This window comes from Tiliqua scincoides, chromosome 16, assembly GCF_035046505.1.
Source record: "Tiliqua scincoides isolate rTilSci1 chromosome 16, rTilSci1.hap2, whole genome shotgun sequence".
Taxonomy (NCBI): domain Eukaryota; kingdom Metazoa; phylum Chordata; class Lepidosauria; order Squamata; family Scincidae; genus Tiliqua; species Tiliqua scincoides.
In genome coordinates, this window is record NC_089836.1 from 5,047,458 (window position 1) to 5,064,437 (window position 16,980).

A 16,980-nucleotide genomic window follows, 5' to 3' on the forward strand; every position below is an offset into this window, starting at 1 on the left:
GGTCTCCAGTGAGGTACAGTTTGCTCTTGGGGACCAGCTGGGAGCCAGGAACATCCCTGCACCCACCCACGTTCCCCGCGGCTGGCTGGAGACAGATTTTTCTTCCCATCTCTCATGCAGATGAGTCCGACTATCAAACAGAGTATGAAGAGGAGGTTCTTGGCAGCCAGAAAGACGACTATATCAACCTGCAGAGCAGTCAGGCCGAAGACGACTCCGACTCCGTAAGGGCTTGTCTGGGCCACCGGGGGTGGGATGGGGGGGGAAAGGCCAGCAGGATACAGGAATGGAGCTCAGCTCGTGGAAAGAGGCCTCGAGTTGCTCACCTCTGCAGGCATCCTGCAGCGCTCTCACCTTTTCCCTTTGCAGGTTTGAGGAGTGAGTCATGGGAACCGAAAGGATCCCAGGGGGCTTTGGCACAAATTTAGCTGCGACGTAACCTTCGTAGCTGCAAAGGTCGGGCTGTGAGCTTTTGAGCCGTACCTTGTCAGAATCTGAAAGCTGAAAGAAACTGGGTCGGGGGCCCGGCAGAGCTCTGGAATTTGCCGGCAGCTCCTGCGCAGCCGTCCCAATGAATCCCCTTCTTCCCTTGCTCCCAGCAGGACCGAGAGGTTCGACTCCGGAAGCGTGCCAGCCTCACCAGCCAGGACAGCCAGGCAAGCAGTGCAGCAGAGCTGAGCTAACACACCTGGGGCCCCTTCAGACCCCCCCCTGCACACTCTCTTCTCGCCATTACAAACTTGCCAGGTTGAGACATAGCTGTGCTTCTTTGCTTATCTGTGTTTATTCCCTTAGGGCTGCTGACTTTGGGGAGGAGCTACACTCAGCCCCCGCCAGCACACTCCCCCCCACCCCAAATTGTCTCTTGGGCACACAAGGCTGCATGACCTTTGAGTAGCTTGGCCCAGAGGACTTTTGGGGTAACGTTGTTTAGTGCTGTGGGGTTGATGGTGCTTTATCTGCTTGCCCCATGAACAAGGCGGTGCTGGCAAAGGGGTTCAGGGGAATGTTAGCCATGTGCACAGACTGGGGAGGGGGCAGTTTTTGGTGCTTTTTGGGAGACATCCTCCCTCGCTCCCCCTCCTGTTTGTTTCACTCTTTGGATGGGCATCTGTGTCGGAGAACACAAGGTTCTGGTGACAGCGAGCAGGAAATCTGAACGTTCATTCACATGAATCTGGAAGGTCCCCGCCTGCCTCCGAAACAGTACGATAACAAAGCCATCTGTCGGGGGCCATCTTGCCTGTCGGCCGTGGCAAAAACTACCTCTCCAGGAACGGGTTGAAGTGCATTTGCCGAATCGGCTCCTGGCTGACGTCTGCAGGCCAGCAAAGAGGAGCTGGTTTTTCCTACCTTGGCTGTCCTACATCTCTGTCCTCTGCTTGGACAGTACCCATGCAGTCCCAACTGCAGGGAGCACTCCAAAGACAGCGCCGTCCAGAGGCCGCCCAGACGCACCCGTTCTGCGTTACAGTATTGGTCTGTCTGTCTCTCTCTTTCTTTGTTTTGGAAATAAAAATCAAATTAAATAAAAACAAAATTCAAAGCCACACCTTCTTGTGCCTTTAACTAAAATATTACAGTGTCTGGGGTTTTCTGAGGCTCCCAGCTTGGGCCTGGGGTGGTGTGGCATGCTGGGGGAAGGGCGGGGGTGGTGGTGAGCTGTCCTTTGAGGTAAGGTAGATGGAGAGAGTGAGGCAGACCCCCAGTACCATCTACTAAATGAATACTTTTTTTGTTGCTGGGCAGGGTTCAGAACCCGTGTTTTCCTAGCCCAAATCCAACGTTCTAACAATGGCGTCATATTGGTTCTCATTGCTTTTGGGGTCCTGGGAGGAGGGTGGTCTCCAACTTGTCACTGCTCAGTCGTCGTACATCATTAAACCAAATCTTCCGAGGCGGCGTTTAGTGCTCTTGAACAGGTGCCTGGTGCTTTTTGAGTTTTCACAGTGTTTTTATGTATTTTAAATAATCCTGACAGCAACCCTTTGACGTAGGCCTAATACGATCGTACCCAATAGGGCAGATGAAGCTGCGGCAGTGGTGGTTTCCTGTAGCTACTTCATGGCAAAGGCAAGATTTAAAGCAGGGAACTTGCTTGACTAGCAGCTCGGATCCTTAGTATGAGTACAGCATTGTACGAGTACTTTTAAGAGTGTGTGGAAGAAGCTCTGTAGACTTAACAAAGTGGGGAGACCTTGGCCTGCCGTAACGCAAGTGGGGCACTTCCATTCAAATGTGTGCTGTTTCTTCCACGATTTCCTAACGTGACGAGTTGGGATTCTGGTAGAGGGAGAGCTCCATAAAAAGTCTCTCAAGGTCAGTGGATTTTGCTTCTGCATTTTTTCCCCTGAAGGCAAAGATCCTTCTTCACTGTAGGTAGCAGAAGTGAGGAATGGTATATTGTGTATTGTGTATCTCCCGGATCTTAGTACATCCTCTTCTTTGGAGGACAGATAGGAGCAGCCATTCCCTCCCCTTGGCTTTTCAAATGGTTGAAGGTCGTGGCTGATGTCTCCATCTGCCAACGCCCACCTTCTCAAGCTAATGATAGTGATTATGGTGGCATCTTCTGTGCTTGCCTCGTCCCAGAAATTTTGGGGGTGGGCAAGCAGCTAGGCAGGGCTGCTGGGTGTCTTGGGTGGGTGGAAAGTCAGCTTGGGCCCTACCTACAGTAGAGAGACCTGCTCACCTTCAGGTTATATTAATCCCTCAGTTGACTTTTGATAGGCCTTAAAGGGTGCTTCTGGTGGCAGACTTTTGTCCAACAACTGTGTCAATACAAGCTTCTTCAAGGAGCTGCCTTTGGGGCCCTGTGCTTTTCAACTCGCTTATATTGAACTGGAGTTAGGGGTGATGCAAATTAGGGTCGCCATTCCCAGCTTCACAGAGGCACCACAAGCTGTATATGAGGAACCAGGAAACAGACCTTGGATTGTAATGAAGAGCCAGTGTGTGGCCCCTGGAAAGAGAGAAGATTTTATGGTAGGGGTCATTAGGAAAGCGACTGAGGATAAGACGGCTATTATAGTGTTAGAATGGTTCAGGTGTGGCTCCATTTGAAACCCCGGGCAGAGTCTCAAGTAGGGTACTGGAGAGCTGGAAAAGGTGCCAAGGGGGGGCAACCCAAATAATCGGAGGGCTGCATCCCTTCCTTATAAGGAAAGGGACAACTGAGGCTTTCTAACTTGCGGGGAGGAGGGAAGACACTTGAATGAGGACGTAACTGAGACTGAATAATCGAAAGAATGGCAAGAGAGAAATTTATTTTTCACATTTATATGCTACCCTTCCTCCCAAGGAGCTCAGGGGTGGTGTACATTAGTCCCTTCCCTCCTCACTTACCTGTGAGGTAGGAGAGGTTGAGAGAGTAACTGGCCCAAGATCACCCAGGAAATTTCATGGCTGAGCAGGGGTTTGAAACCTGGCTAGGTCATCCAATGAAACTGGTGGGAGATTTCTGATGGACAAAAGGATTTGTCGCATTTCAGACTGTGTGTTCCCTCCAAATTCGGTGATGGGTGCCAGCTTGCCTGACTTTTTAAAAGGTGTTTGGACACATTCCTGAGCAATATTCATGGCCTCAAGTCATGGTGGCGATGCCCCCCCCCTCCAATCCAGCAGCAGTCTACCTCTGAATTCCCTGGAACTGATCCATCCAGATCTCTCTTACGTTGCACTCCAAATCACGTCCATTATTCTCCATTTGCCTAAAACTCCTTTCTCATTCCTGGCTTCTTTGCGTTGCCTTCGCCACTGTGCAATTAATAATTTTTCTGCTGCAGTCATTAAACTTTCAAAATTATTTCCACGTCCCCTTGTCTTAATATATCCTGGAGAAGATTCATCACAACAACACCGTAATCTAGTGCCCATTATCCTTTCCAATTTCACTGGGAGGCTCCTTAATGTTGCTTGTAATTATTCAAGAGAGCTTGCCACAGCTAAACGATGTCCTTGCTCTTTTCTTTCCAGCTAATTAAGCCTGTGGCCTGCACTGTGCTAGACCAAACCTGAGAACTTTTCTGGCCGATCCAAGCAAAAAAAGGTGACTTGCTAAACCTCAGCTGCTGCTGCTGTTGTCTGTCTTTGCAGGCACTCCACTGGGGAAGACACTTTTTTTCAGCAGTGTTCTTGCATGTCTATGATGAATTTGCAAGAACTGTTCCCTGAGCAATGCATTTAAAGAGCAGACCCCACAGTCTGTTAGTGGTAGGCTGTGAATTTTGCAGCTGGAATCAAATAATAAAGGCTGGAACCAACCTTCAAACAACTTTCTAAGGTTGGATGGAATCAGCCTTCAAACAACTTTCTAGTGGTGGTGGGGGTTATAATTCTACACACTAATACTGCAGTGCCCGCCTTTTTTGCTTGTCTTTCAGCAGAAGCAAATATCCATTTATTCTGGCATCCTTTACCCATTCTGGGAAGCCCACGAGGGTCTCAAACTAATAGCTCACTCCTACTGTTTACCCTCTGGCAGCTGGTATTCAGAGGTAGACTGTTCTTAAACGGAAGCTCAAGTCATAACTAAGAATGCAAGACATAACAAAGTTCAAACTGTGGGTCGGGACTCAATTTCTGGTGGGTTCTGCAGAGCCTGCAATGAAAACACGGGTGATGGAAAGGTCAGAGCACTCATTGTCTCAAGCCCTGAGGCTATTCAAAAATCAGATCGCTACTAACTGCCCTGCAAAGCGCTAAACTCCTGTAGTTTGCAAAATAGCTGCTGATTGCCCTGCAAAAGAGCTCCTTGCAGTTTGCAAGGTGCTGAGCTCCTGCTGTTCACAAGTTGGTGTAAATAGAGAGAGATAAATGTTGGAAGTGTCTTTTCTACTGTTTTTTTTTTTCCCCAGTGACAGGTAGTGGGGACAGGTGAAGGTGGGTCACAGAACTAAGCCCCTCAAGCCTTGAGCTTATTCATGAGGGCCACCTCATTACAAGAAATCGATCAAGTTTTTTTCTGCAAGTACTGTAAATCAGTGTTTCACAATCTGTGGGTTGGGGCCCACTAGGTGGGTCGCAGGCCAATTTCAGGTGGGTCCCCATTCATTTCAATATTTTATTTTTAATAGATTAGACTCGATGCTCCCATTGTATGTGACTGCATTTGGGGAGATGTGACAGATCTCTGCTTTGAACAGGCTACTCTGTATATGCTTTTGACAACTATAGTAAATAGAATTTACTCCTGGATGAGTGTGGATAGGATTGCAGCCTAGGACTGTTCAAAATCTTCCTGCTTGATGATGTCACTTCTAGTCATGACATCACTTCCAGTGGGTCCCAACAGATTCTCATTCTAAAAAGTGGGTCCTGGTGCTAAAAAGTTTGAGAACCACTAAGTTCGTTCACAAAGGCTTCTTCTGCTGGCTGAGTTAATCTCTCCAAGGAGAGTTCTAATGGAATGCAACTTTGCTGACCCATTTCCACCTCCAGCTATGAAGTGCTTGCTTATCCCCCCCCCCCATTGCTGGAGCGCTGAGATAGACTTCATTAAGTGTTCTCTTGGCCGATCTCCCGGGGGGGGGGGGGAACAGAGGCCAGGCTTAGAAATGGTACAAGAGGCTGGTGATGGGAAAGGAATATAGGCAAAAGGTTGGCTTTGGTCCTCTGCCATGTCAAGTGCTTCTTGCCAGTTCTGGACGCCTTGAGTTTTTGGCCAGGAGAGACATCTGTAGGGTTGCCAACTGACTAGGAGAAAAACAGCCTGATCTGCATCTGGGTCTCCAATAACAGCTTAATGTGCAGGAATGAGCAAGCCAAGGTTGTCCTAGCGTGGTGATAAGTTACCAGTTGCTTATAGCAGCCAGCCCCTAAAGACTTAGGGCTGATTGATCTGCATGGTTTCTTGGCCGGCCAGTTTTTCAGTGTGGTTCAGTAGACAGAGCAGGGTCACAGTCCGCAACATCTGATTTCATTTCAGGAGGATTTTGGTGACCTCGGTATGTCACGGGCAGGCCTCAATTCCTGATCTGTAAAATGGGACTAATGCAGTCCTGCTTTGTGTGGGCTGCCATTGTTTTTGAAAGGGCTCTTTCACAGTGGCCAGCCTTGGTTCCTGGCCAGGCCGCTCGTCCTTCTGAAAATACCTGTCTGATGCGCAGAAATTCACCAGGTGATGCTTTTTCCTGGGAAATTTTGTCCATTTTAGTTTCTGCCTCTTGCACTGTGATTAAACTCACAAATGACCTGTAATGGGGGAAAAGGGGGTGTGTGATGAGTGTTAAGCCCATTAGCTCAGCCCAGAAGATCAAAATAATTTTGCAGGGGGGGGGGGGAGCAGTATCTGACCACCAGCATTGAGGGCTGCTGTGTGACTGGCTACTCCCATCAGCCCTCAAATGCTGCCAGCTGGGCCCACAACTCAGCGGATTCTACCCATCATCGCTCAGCAGTTTCTTCCAGTGTCTGCCCATGGCTCCTAAGTCCCCCTGAGGTGCCACTCACCAGCCATCATATTATTTTTAGATTCCATTCATGACTCACCTTGTCCCACTTCGCTTGGTCCCCCCATACACCGGGGGGGAGGGCATTATTGAGATCAGAAAGCGACCACGGGGTCTGTTGGCTGCCTTTGGTCCTGTTCTGCAACATGTCGCCCCCCCAACTGATTCTTTTTTTTTTTCCCTTCTCCCGTCACAACATGTAAACTCAACAGCTGAGCGTCTTCTTGATTGGCATAATTTTTTCCCAATTACACTATTTGGATGTTTACTGACGAGCCGATCTGAGCCCAGACACGCCAGGCTCTGATTGATTGCGCCACCTTGTTGATGCGATGGAAAGGCTCGCAACATCTGCGAGGGTCTGGACGTGGCTGGGTGGAGAACGCACTGATACATCTGTGGCACTGGCCGCCAGCGCTGTTACCTAGAGAGAGAACCTGGGACTCTGGCTCTGAAGCTATTGCTGGGCTTCTAAACCACATGGCCATTCAAAGTGAGCATGAGAGCACCTCGTTGAACAGACATTTGCAGGGAATGGTGCCTTCTTCAAGGTGCTACTTGATAAACATCAGTCTGGTAGGGGAGGGTGAGTACCTGTGAGTACCTCTACTCGCAAGTCAGCACTTGTGAGCAGCTTTTTCAAGGGAAGCAGCCCACTTGCTTGGGTGCCGGCAGGGAAGCTGTCCTTTGTTCTTTCTGCGCAGGGCATGGTTGTGCGTCGTGCAAACACACAAAGAGCCGTTTGGGACGGCACAGGGATGTTGAAAGCTGCGGAAGAACAATCCAGACTGAAATACAAAGCAAGAAAAGAGTTCAGCTGCAAAGAGACTGTTCCTTGGGGCTGTGTTAGGAACATAATGAGACTGGCTTCTGAGTAATCAGGCAGGGGGGCTGTTCCCTTGCAGTCCAATTCCATGCATGCTCTACTCAGAAGGAAGCCCTATTGTATTCAGTGGGGCTTACTCCCAGGAAAAAGTGCATTGGATTGCAGCCTTGGTTACTTTGGAGTTTACTGGTTGCATTCTGTATTTTGTTTTAATCCTCTTTTATTGCACGATTCTTTATGAATTTTTTTTACAATCATTCCACTTCAGTTCATTTCTATGTTTGCGTTTTGCTGGTTTTTCCCTTCCTTGCCGGCAGCCTCAAGCAGGCTGTTTATTCAGAGGGAAAGGTCGGAATCATTTTTATATAGAAGATAAATCATGGTTTTATAAATCACCACCATTTTTAATGGTGGTTTTGTATGAATTTCAGGTGCTGGTTCCAAAAATGGCCTCTGTTTTGCCCTGTTCCATCTAGTTTTGGAGACATAGCATTGCCTTGTTAGTGAATGCTTTGAGCCACTTCCTTGTGACCTTGTGGGGTCTAGACCTGCGTGAACCATTCACCTTGCTAGTGGTTCTCAAACTTCTTAGCAAGCACTTTCTAGAACGACAATTTGTCGGGACCGTCAGGAAGTGATGTCATTAACTTGGAAGTGATGTCATGGACAGAAGTGACACCCTCAAGCAGGAACATTTCTAACACCCCCATATGACAAAATCAAACTAAGTAAGTAAGTTAAAAGTTTACAATAAGTTTTAAAATTTATTTAAAAGAAATAATCCTCTAAAGCAACCATTTTCAGCCACTGTGCCGTGCCTCGGATGATGTGCAGGTGAGCCCCAAGAGTATGGGGAAGAGTGATTTGTTAGGGCCACTGGGTGGTGTGCCTTGACAATTTTAGCACCTTGTCAGTGTGCCTTGAGATGGAAAAGGTTGAAAATCATTGCCCCAAACCTTCCCAAGCAGTTGCTAATCTGTTTTAAAAAAAAAAATCCCCCCAAATCCCAAAGGCTGCAATTCTATCCACACTTACCCGGGAGTAAGCCCCATTGACTATCGTTGTTCAAAGTATATACATAGTAGCCTGTTCAAAGTATAGATCTGTCACATTTCCCCAAATGCAGTTACGTACGTGGTGGCATCAAGCCTAATAGATTAAAAATACACATTGAAATGAACGGGGTCTGCCTGAAATTGGCTCACGACCCACCTAGTGGGTCCTGACAAGCAGTTTAAGAAATGGTGGGCTATGCTGCACCTCCAAAACTAGAGGTGATAGAGCAAAATGGATACCATTTTTGAAATCAGCAGCCCAAATGGAATAGGTCTAAAGTTTGAGTCAGTAGGTTGCATGTTGGCACATGTTATTAATACACGCAGCATTTGAAGTATAGTACTGCATCTTTAGCCTGGGCTATGACTTCTTTTGCAGCACAGGTCGCTCAGTGATTGGATGGAGAACCATCAGTGCTGATGTCCTTTGTGGAGATGCTGAAGCTATAAGGAGAAAGGAACAACAGGAGTTCAAGATGTTGTCTTGTGTGCTCCCTGAGACATCAGGTGGGCTGTGGTCAGATACAGGAAGCTGCACTAGATGGACCTTTGGCGCTTCTTGTGTTCTTATGTTCTGTTCTTAAGGTAGCAGCTGGGGAGAGACACACAGCCTGGCCCAGCCGCATCCAAGGCTGTCTTGAGAAGCATGAGGTTTCCAAGCTCCCCTGCTAGAGGTGCCCCCCCACATCCCCTGAGAATATAGGACAAGTCTCCATCCACACTGCCACAAGGACACACCGAATGTGAGCAGCCAAATGCAGACCGGAGGGTAAACAGTCAATTTTTCATGAGAGTAGAGTCACCACCGACCTTCTGGTCAGGAGCAACTCTTGACTTTCACGGCCCATTTCCTTTGGACGGCTGTGTTCTTGCTGCTGACTGGAGTCTTCAGGCAGCAGCTCATATGAACTGCGCAAATAATGTGCAAATAATCGCTTCCCCTGGTTACACCTTGAGCAGTGTTTTTCAAACTGAAACGTGCATCTGACCTCTGTCCCCACTGCCTCCCAAGCAAGTCTCTAGTCCTCATGGACCACAGGAAGAAGAACCTGAAAACAGGCGGTTGGATTTTGTGAAGGCCGTGTTTCTCACACTGTTGGCTCACCAGCCAATTTCAGCTGGGTCCCGCTTCATTTCAAGGTGTATTTTATTTTTAATACATTAGCCTTGATGCTACCTTGCTTTTAATGACAGTCAACGGGGCTTGCTCCCAGGTAAGTGTGGGTAGGATTGCAGCCTTTGGGATGTTTGGGGAATTTTTTTTTGAAGAGATCAGCAACTGCTTGGCAGGGTTAGGAAGGATCTTTATTATTTTAAATCACTTTTTAAACTTATACACCTTCCAGCCTTTATCTCCTGGGCCCCCTTTTTGCCCCCGGGGTCTGGGTACGGTTTATCCCCTGCACCCCCTTCTCATGGGCCCTGGCCCCAAGTGCCTGCTGGTGGAGATGCATCGCTAGGTCTGCAATCCTACCCACACTTTCCTGGGAGTAAGCCCAATTGACTACAGTGCGACTTCTGTGTAGACCTGGCTAGGCTTGGGCTCTGAGCCTCCGTCCAGCTGCAGGGAGACAGTTTGGGAGACATTCTTTGATATGGGGGGGGGGGAGGAGATGCCCCTGTAGGGCTGCAGTGCTGGCCATCCTTACCCAGGAGTAAGCCCCATGGACTGGGATGGGACTTACTTCTGAGTAGACCTGGCGAGGCTGCGACTCTGAGCCTCTGTTCAGCAGAAGGGGATGCGGCTGCAGGACTTACCCGGGAGTGAGCCCCTCGGCTGCAGCGGGGCTTACTCGCGAGTAGAGCCGGCGCTCCTGGCTGGCGGCCCAAGGGGCGTCTCCGTCGCCAGCAGAGCCCCGCCCAGCGCGCCTCCTGCGGTGCCGGCGCCGCAGTCAATGGGCAGCCGGGGGGCGGCTCCTCCCGGTCCTGCCTCCTCTCCAGCGCGGCGGAGGCGGCTCCAGCTCGGGCAGCGGCAGCGATCGGAGCCCGGCCGGGGCTGGCATGGGCGGCGGCGGCGGCTCGGGCTCCGGCTGCGGGCGGAGGCGGCCCCGGCGATGAGCCTGGCGGGGGACGATGGGCACGGCCGTCTCCAAGCGCCGCGCGCTCCGCAACGAGGCCGTGGCGTCCGTGGCCGCCAAAGTCCGGTGGGTCGCGGCTGGGTCGCGGCCGGGAGGGGGGCGGAGGGCGAGATCGGGGGGGCCGAGAGCGGTGCGGGGCGGAGGAGCGGGAAGAGCCCCCCGGGAAGGCTGTGCGTAAAAGGGAGCAGGGCGCACGGGAGGCGAGGGTGCCCCCCTTCCAGCGCGGGTTGGGGGGGCCACGTTGCAGATCGGGGGCAGAGGCGGGGGTGTGTGCAAGGCACACACACACACGCAACGCCCGCAACACGAAATACACACCGCACACGCCCGCAACACCAAGTACACACAGCACACACAAAACACGCACACACAGCACCCACACTGAGTTATATAGCCCAGGTTTGGGGGGGGGGTGTTCAAGATACACACACACACACACAGCTGCCTTCCAGGAGTGTGCCAAGGTCCAGTCTCTGGCTGGGGAGGGGTGATGAGTGGCGTGCTGCGGGGGGGGGTGTCTCATCTGGGCAAGCAGAAAAGGGGGGCACCGCCTCCACATGGTGCAGGGGTGGCTGTGTGTGTGTGTGGGTTGTGCTAGCCGTGTACTCCTGTGCTGGGGGGTGTGTGATGCGCCTTTGGGGTCCAGAGGTTTTGGGGGGGGGGGCTTTTCAGACTGCATCTCTCTTGGCCACTGTTGGAGTCAGGACACTGGGCTAGAGCGAGCTCAGGCTCTCCTGATGTCCTTGCACATCGGTGCACTGGAGCGCATAGGTGGTGCAAGGCTGTTCCTGGCCGGCAACACCTCCTGTGAGCAGAGCCCTTGCCTGTGGGCTGGCAGCCGAGGCCGTGCATTGCACCGCATGGTCCTCTGACTTCCATACCAGCCGCTGTGTGTCTCACTGTGATATTGTTGTCGTTGCTGCCGTTGCCCTCCCCCCCCCACTCCCCTGTCGTGCCGGTGGAGCCATATGTGCTACTCCGTATTTTTAGGCTGGCTGTCGCTTTGTGCCGGGTTGAAATAGCAGCTGACGTGAGGTGTGAAGCTCCTGGCAAGTTGCCCAGCTCTGTGGACCATTCCTGGCACGGCCCCAAAGAAGCCACGGCTGCTGCTCCGGTGAACTCCAGGCTCTGGGAATGCAGTGTGGAGCTGCGGGGAAGGCTTCCTGTGCAGTTGTGATCTCCAAGAAGAAGCAGCTGGTGCTGCCGCCCGTGTTTCTCGGTCTGGGAATCTGCTCTGGTGGCCTGCAAGGAGATCCCACCACACTGGAGGAGCCCTACAGGGGGGCAGAGGTCCCCTGTATTGACGCCTGCCCCCTGCAAAGGCTAAAGTGGCACCAAACCACCGAGGACCAGAAGCGTCACCGAGGACGGTGTGCATGTCACTATCACCTTACTGGACCACGGCCCCATAACAAGGGAAACTCATTCCAAAAGCAATTGAGATCCTAGTTAAATTTGGGCTGCTGCGGTGGTGACAAAGGGGGCCGAGGAGAGGAGCTGGTTGTGTCCAGGTGCCAGGAAACCGTAGCAAGGTGAGAAGAGTGCATTGGTGAATTAACAGATCTCCCTGTCTGGAGCTTGGCTTTTTGCGGTTGCTTGTGCAAGGCTTGTGCAAGGTGGCCTTTGCCTAGATGCCCTGTTTGGGAGTCCGAGGCAGCCACCCTGCACGGAGCTGGGAGGTGCAATGTTGACAACCACAAACAGATCTGGGCCCTCCTCTTATGCCAGAAGTCTGATCCCTCCCTTGGCAGCCCAGGGCACCGGTTTTCTTCAAGCATGACAAGTGGACCGTCTCCACCAGACAGTGGAGAGCCTTGCTTTCCAGTTTCAGAAGCGTCCAGCCCTCACGGCCGAGGGGTTAGACTTGGAACTTTGTGAATGGATTCTCCGAAGCTGGGACAAGACCGTACAAAGAGGCCTGCAAAGTGCGTCAAATCCGGCCCCCCTGTTTTCAGCCACGGCCAACCAGATGTTTCTGTGAAGTCCCCAATCAGGGCATGGCTGGCTCTCTCCTGCCCTTTCATGCCCCAGCCCCAGTGGGCATATATTTGGAGGTCGCTGGCTTCTGAGCCTGCCAGCTTCACATGAGGACCTGTCCTGCAGAGCCTTCTGCCATTTCCTCCGAACCCCTTTCAAGCCACCTAAGCACATCTTGTGGCAGTGAGTTCTGCAGATTAATTCTTCCCAACACAAAGGAAGCTGCCCTCAGTCTTTTGCCCTGCAGTGTCATTGGATGACCCCTGAGATTGGGTATAATGACGCAGGGAGTAAACCTTCCCTCCATCTTCTTTCTGTGCACGGGTATCGTTTTGTAAACCTCCATCTTTTTTCTTGTGTGCTTCCTCGTAGGGAAAGGGGCTTCTTTCCCTCTGGGCTGCCTTTTTCTGCCACCCGCAAAAGCACCTGGCACTTCTTTCTCAAGTGGTAGCACAAACTGTTCCCAGCCCAGGATGTGCGTTTCAGAGAGGAGCAGAAATTGCATCTCAGAATTCAGACTTGGCCAAGTGCGAAGTGTGACGTTGGGATCAGTGCAGAGTGTGCCCTTGGTGTGGGCTGTGATTGTGGTAGTTTATCTGGGGTGGAGCCCTGGGGCACAGGCAACCTTTGGGAAGTAGGAACATGTCAGTTGTTGCTTGGCATCCTGGAGACGGCTTGAGGGCTGGTGGGGTTTTAGGAAAGGACCTGATCTCTAGTTGCTCTCTAGTTCCCTGCGTTAATCTCTAGATGGCTGAGGGACAGCTTTCCTTACTTGGTCAGTGACGGCTTTGCTATCTTTCAGGGGTCACAGCGCTGTGATAAACCCCTTCTCCTAGAGTCCAAGGCATTTTCCCAGGGTGTGATCTGAAGGCAGAGGACGTCAAACACCTTGTGCAAGAAACCAGGCCTGAGTCTAGCCCCTGAAAACATCCCTGGACACTGCCTGGAATTCCGTCGTGGAAGACACATGGGATAGAAATGCGTTGAATGCATTTTTTGGGAGATGTCGGTCAATATCTCACTGTGGCTACCCTTGCATGCCCCAAAGGAGGTGCAATGTGTCCTTGTTCCTGTTCCCACTGCAGAGGCTTGCCTCTTCTGCTGCTGTTGGGCTCTTCCTGTCAAGGTCGGTTTGTGCAGCCTTCTGGTTTTAGAAGTAGGCAATCTCTGAATGCCAGGTGGCACCGCGACACAGGTCTCTTGTGGTCTTTGTGTGCATGTGGTGGTCTAGTGTGAGATACAGGAAGCTGGACTAGATGGGCCTTTAGCTAGAGCCAGCAGGGCTCTTCTGATGTTCTTATGATCAAAACCCGCGGAGGTTATTTTTAGGGTTGCCTCAAAAGCGGCACGTCCCTCCGTTGCGCGCCGGTTCAGCAGCTCATCATGCAGTGCTGAGAAATTAAGGCATGCGTGACCCGTCACAGCCTTGGCTGTTGAGCAATTAAGTAATATAGGAATGGACGTGAACCAGATCTTCTAAACTCCTGGAAGGGTCAGAAATGGCAGGGGAGAGGGAGGAGGGAGGGGGGCTTGAACTGAGGTGCGGACACCTGCCGGCCGTACTTGGGTAGTGCTTCCTTTATGTCCCTGGGAAGAGCCTGATTCTTGTGTGGATGGTCAATTTATAGAGATGGTTTAAAACCCCAAGATCTTGTTCATCCTTGGAATAGGGTCGTATGCGAGAACGCTGCTGTTCCCATGTTACAGATGGGGCCACTGAGGCTGAAAGAGAGAGAAGGTGATGTGCCCAAGGTCATGCAGCGTGTCCTTGGCAAAGACAGGGCTTGACCTCGGGTCTTCCCAGTAGGAAGTGTTGCGTCTGGGTCCAGCTGGAAATGCACGCAAGAGGACGTGGGTTGGTGCGCTGTCAATTTCATAGACTGAGAGATGGCTGCAGCGCTGGTGTATGGTCTGAGTCGGCATGGGAGTCCGGGATCATTGCTTCCCTTTCTCCCCCCTGCCTCTCCCAAACTCCTCCAGGCAACTCCAGGCCAAGAATTGAAATGATCTCTCTTCTGGCAGTTGGTGTCTTCGAGATGCTGCAGTTTCCCGCTTGCTCTCGGTCTCAGGGCACCTGATCCGTCTCTTCCCAAGAGGGTTAATTAAGTTCTGTGCAGCTTTTACCTTGGCCTAGATCCTTGTAAACAACCAGACTGTGCGACACCAAGATAAGCTGGAGACCTTGACAGGCGGGGACTGTCTTGAGCACATTAGAAGAGCACCACTGGATCAGGCCAAAGGCCCATCTATGTATCCTGTATCTATGCTTCCTGTATCTCACAGCGGCCCCCAAAGAGCACACAAGAACACGAGAGACCAGCATCCTGTAGCTACTCCCTTGCATCTGGCATTCAGAGATATACCCTGGGACGCTGCACATACCCATCACGGTTTGTAACCTGCAAACTTTTCTTTGGACTTTTCTTCTAGAAATCTGTCCAATCCCCTTTTAAAGGCATTGCCGCATCCTGTGGCAAGGAGTTCCACAGCCTAATGACACACTGGGTAAAGGAGTATTTCCTTTTGTCTGTTCTAACTCTCCCGACGCTCAATTTGAGTGGACGTCTGCTGGTTCTGGTGTTGTGTGAAAGGGAAAAGAACATCCCACTATCCATCCTCTGTGTAATTTTAAACATCTGTTCAACCCCATAGACTTTCCCTGCTTCTTGGGCCAGCTCTGGCCTTGCACCCGACAGGGCAGGTAGGAATTTTCAAATGTTTTTCCAGCAGATTTTGAACTGGATGAACCGCAGAGATTTGCAGGTTATGCATCTGAACTGGGAATGTGCGTGAACATGAATCCAGCTGTGATTTAATCATGTCTTGGGGGGGGGGTATGTAAGTGGGATAATTTCAGATGTGTCTTTCCCCCCCTAAACAGCAGCTGTGCGGAGGGAGGGAAAGGTAAAGCTGCGTGGCCATCGGTTATGAATCCAGCATGGCTGTTTTATGAGTAGCTGTGGTTTCTAGCTCTAGAGAGAACCAGGGGTGGTGGTAGTTTTTGGGCTGTCATTACAAGCAGTGGTTGAAACTGTGACTTTCCGGTGATGTTGTCTATGACATTGGCGTTGTCAGAACTGGAATCCTGGAAGGGTTCTCCTGTAAATCCTGCACTTTCTATGGAGAACTGGAGGCTGGGAAGTCAGCAGAGGAGTAACTAGGGTGGAACCTGAGGGGTTCCTGCCCTGGGTGCCGTGCCGGGGGGGGGGGCGGCACAAAGTGCAGGGAAGTTATTTGTGGGTTCTCCCTGGAAGGAAAGACTGAGAAGTGGCAGCCAGTTCCGGGGCAGCCAGTTGGGGCCATTTGAGGGATGGCTGAGCTGGATCAGTGAGGAGGACTGGAAGGGATATGGGGAAAGGAGTGCTGGGATAGATTGGGGGGGGGAGAGGAGTTTTTGCTGCTGTTGGGTCAGATTAGCTAGTGATCCCTGGTCATAAAGTCATTGGTTTTGTTTTGTGCTTGTAGTGTCGAGATCCATGTCTAGCCAAAATGGCAAACTTCAGTGCATGCCTTTAAGGCTCGGAACTGGAATTCCTGGCCAGTGTTGGTCTCACCTCCAGGTGACTTATACCGGCCTGATTGCAGCTCCCTCTTCTGCTCTTAAGGGGCATCGGCCCATGACAGCATTGTTCCCAGAAACCAGAGGCCCTTGGAGAGAGGCCTGTGTTGCCCACCCGCTTCCTCCCAGATTTTTCTTCCGTGACCCCTTCATTCATTTGTGCCTCCATTACGCCTTTGGAAGTCCCGCGTCCAGCTTGCTCTGCAGAGCCTCTCCTGCTTGCCAAATTAATGGCTCTATCATTATCGTGATGAGCTGGAAACCAAGAGAGCATCTCTGCCCAATTTTTCCTTTTAGACGCCTCTTTTCACCGTGGATGTTTGCTGTGGATGGTTGCTGTGGATGGTTGCTGTTTCTAATGGCCCAGTTCTCATTTTTTTTGGTGTCCCCATTCTGTATTTATTTGCTTCTCAGGAGTAGACAACAGCCTTATTTCAGTGGGGCTTAGCTGGTTTTTTTTTTTTTTTTTTGAAATCCTAAATGTGCACAACAAGCAACTGTGTCTCTCTATGGACGCCGGCAACTTTGCTGAGATGCGCAAGAAAAAGCAGGCTGGGGGGACACTGGGAATGTCTGTGTGAGATTGAGAAATAGCCCAAGGTTTGTGCAGAGTCAGAGATGAAAAACAAGAGGTTGGGGCAGTTTTTTTTTTTCTCTTTGTGGTGTTAAGTGGAGTGGGGTGACATGTTAAGAGGAAGGGGGGGTGAAACCTTGGACCAAAAATGCACAGAAGAGGCCAAGATCATAAGAATGATTTAGCACCATCATCGCGTATTCATTAAGAGCAAACTTCTGCAAGTGGTTCGCGGAGCAAAGGGAGATGGCAGTTCTCTGCCCCGAGTGTCTCGCAATAAAAGTCTAGAACAGTGGTTCCCAAACGGGACCTGCCGGTGGGTCGTGATCTGATTTTTTGGTGGGTTGCGCGAGGCCGATGGAAAGATCTGAAAACTGCCTCAAGCCCGGAGACTATTAAAAAATCAGACACTGTAGCTGCTAATTAGCCTGCAAAGAGTCCAGCTCCTGCAGTTTGCAAGCA

The 16,980-nt window shown here is 51.1% G+C and overlaps 2 protein-coding genes across 6 annotated transcripts in view; both read left to right on the top strand.

Annotated features, from left to right (window-relative positions):
* Nucleotides 1-1,377, top strand: part of PNPLA7 (patatin like phospholipase domain containing 7) — a 60,262-nt gene extending 58,885 nt beyond the window's left edge. For 3 of the 5 annotated variants that reach the window (XM_066610912.1, XM_066610914.1, XM_066610915.1), the window contains exons 34-35: nt 121-224; nt 600-1,377. In XM_066610912.1, coding sequence (XP_066467009.1) covers nt 121-224; nt 600-683 — 188 coding nt within the window. In that variant the 3' untranslated portion in view covers nt 684-1,377. The remainder of the gene's footprint in view (nt 1-120; nt 225-599) is intronic. The other 2 variants (XM_066610913.1, XM_066610916.1) reach the window with 1 other exon arrangement.
* Nucleotides 1,378-10,268: 8,891 nt separating this feature from the next.
* NSMF (NMDA receptor synaptonuclear signaling and neuronal migration factor) overlaps nt 10,269-16,980 on the top strand; it is a 30,643-nt gene continuing 23,931 nt past the window's right edge. Inside the window, exon 1 of the mRNA XM_066610476.1 lies at nt 10,269-10,474. Coding sequence (XP_066466573.1) covers nt 10,404-10,474 — 71 coding nt within the window. The 5' untranslated portion in view covers nt 10,269-10,403. The remainder of the gene's footprint in view (nt 10,475-16,980) is intronic.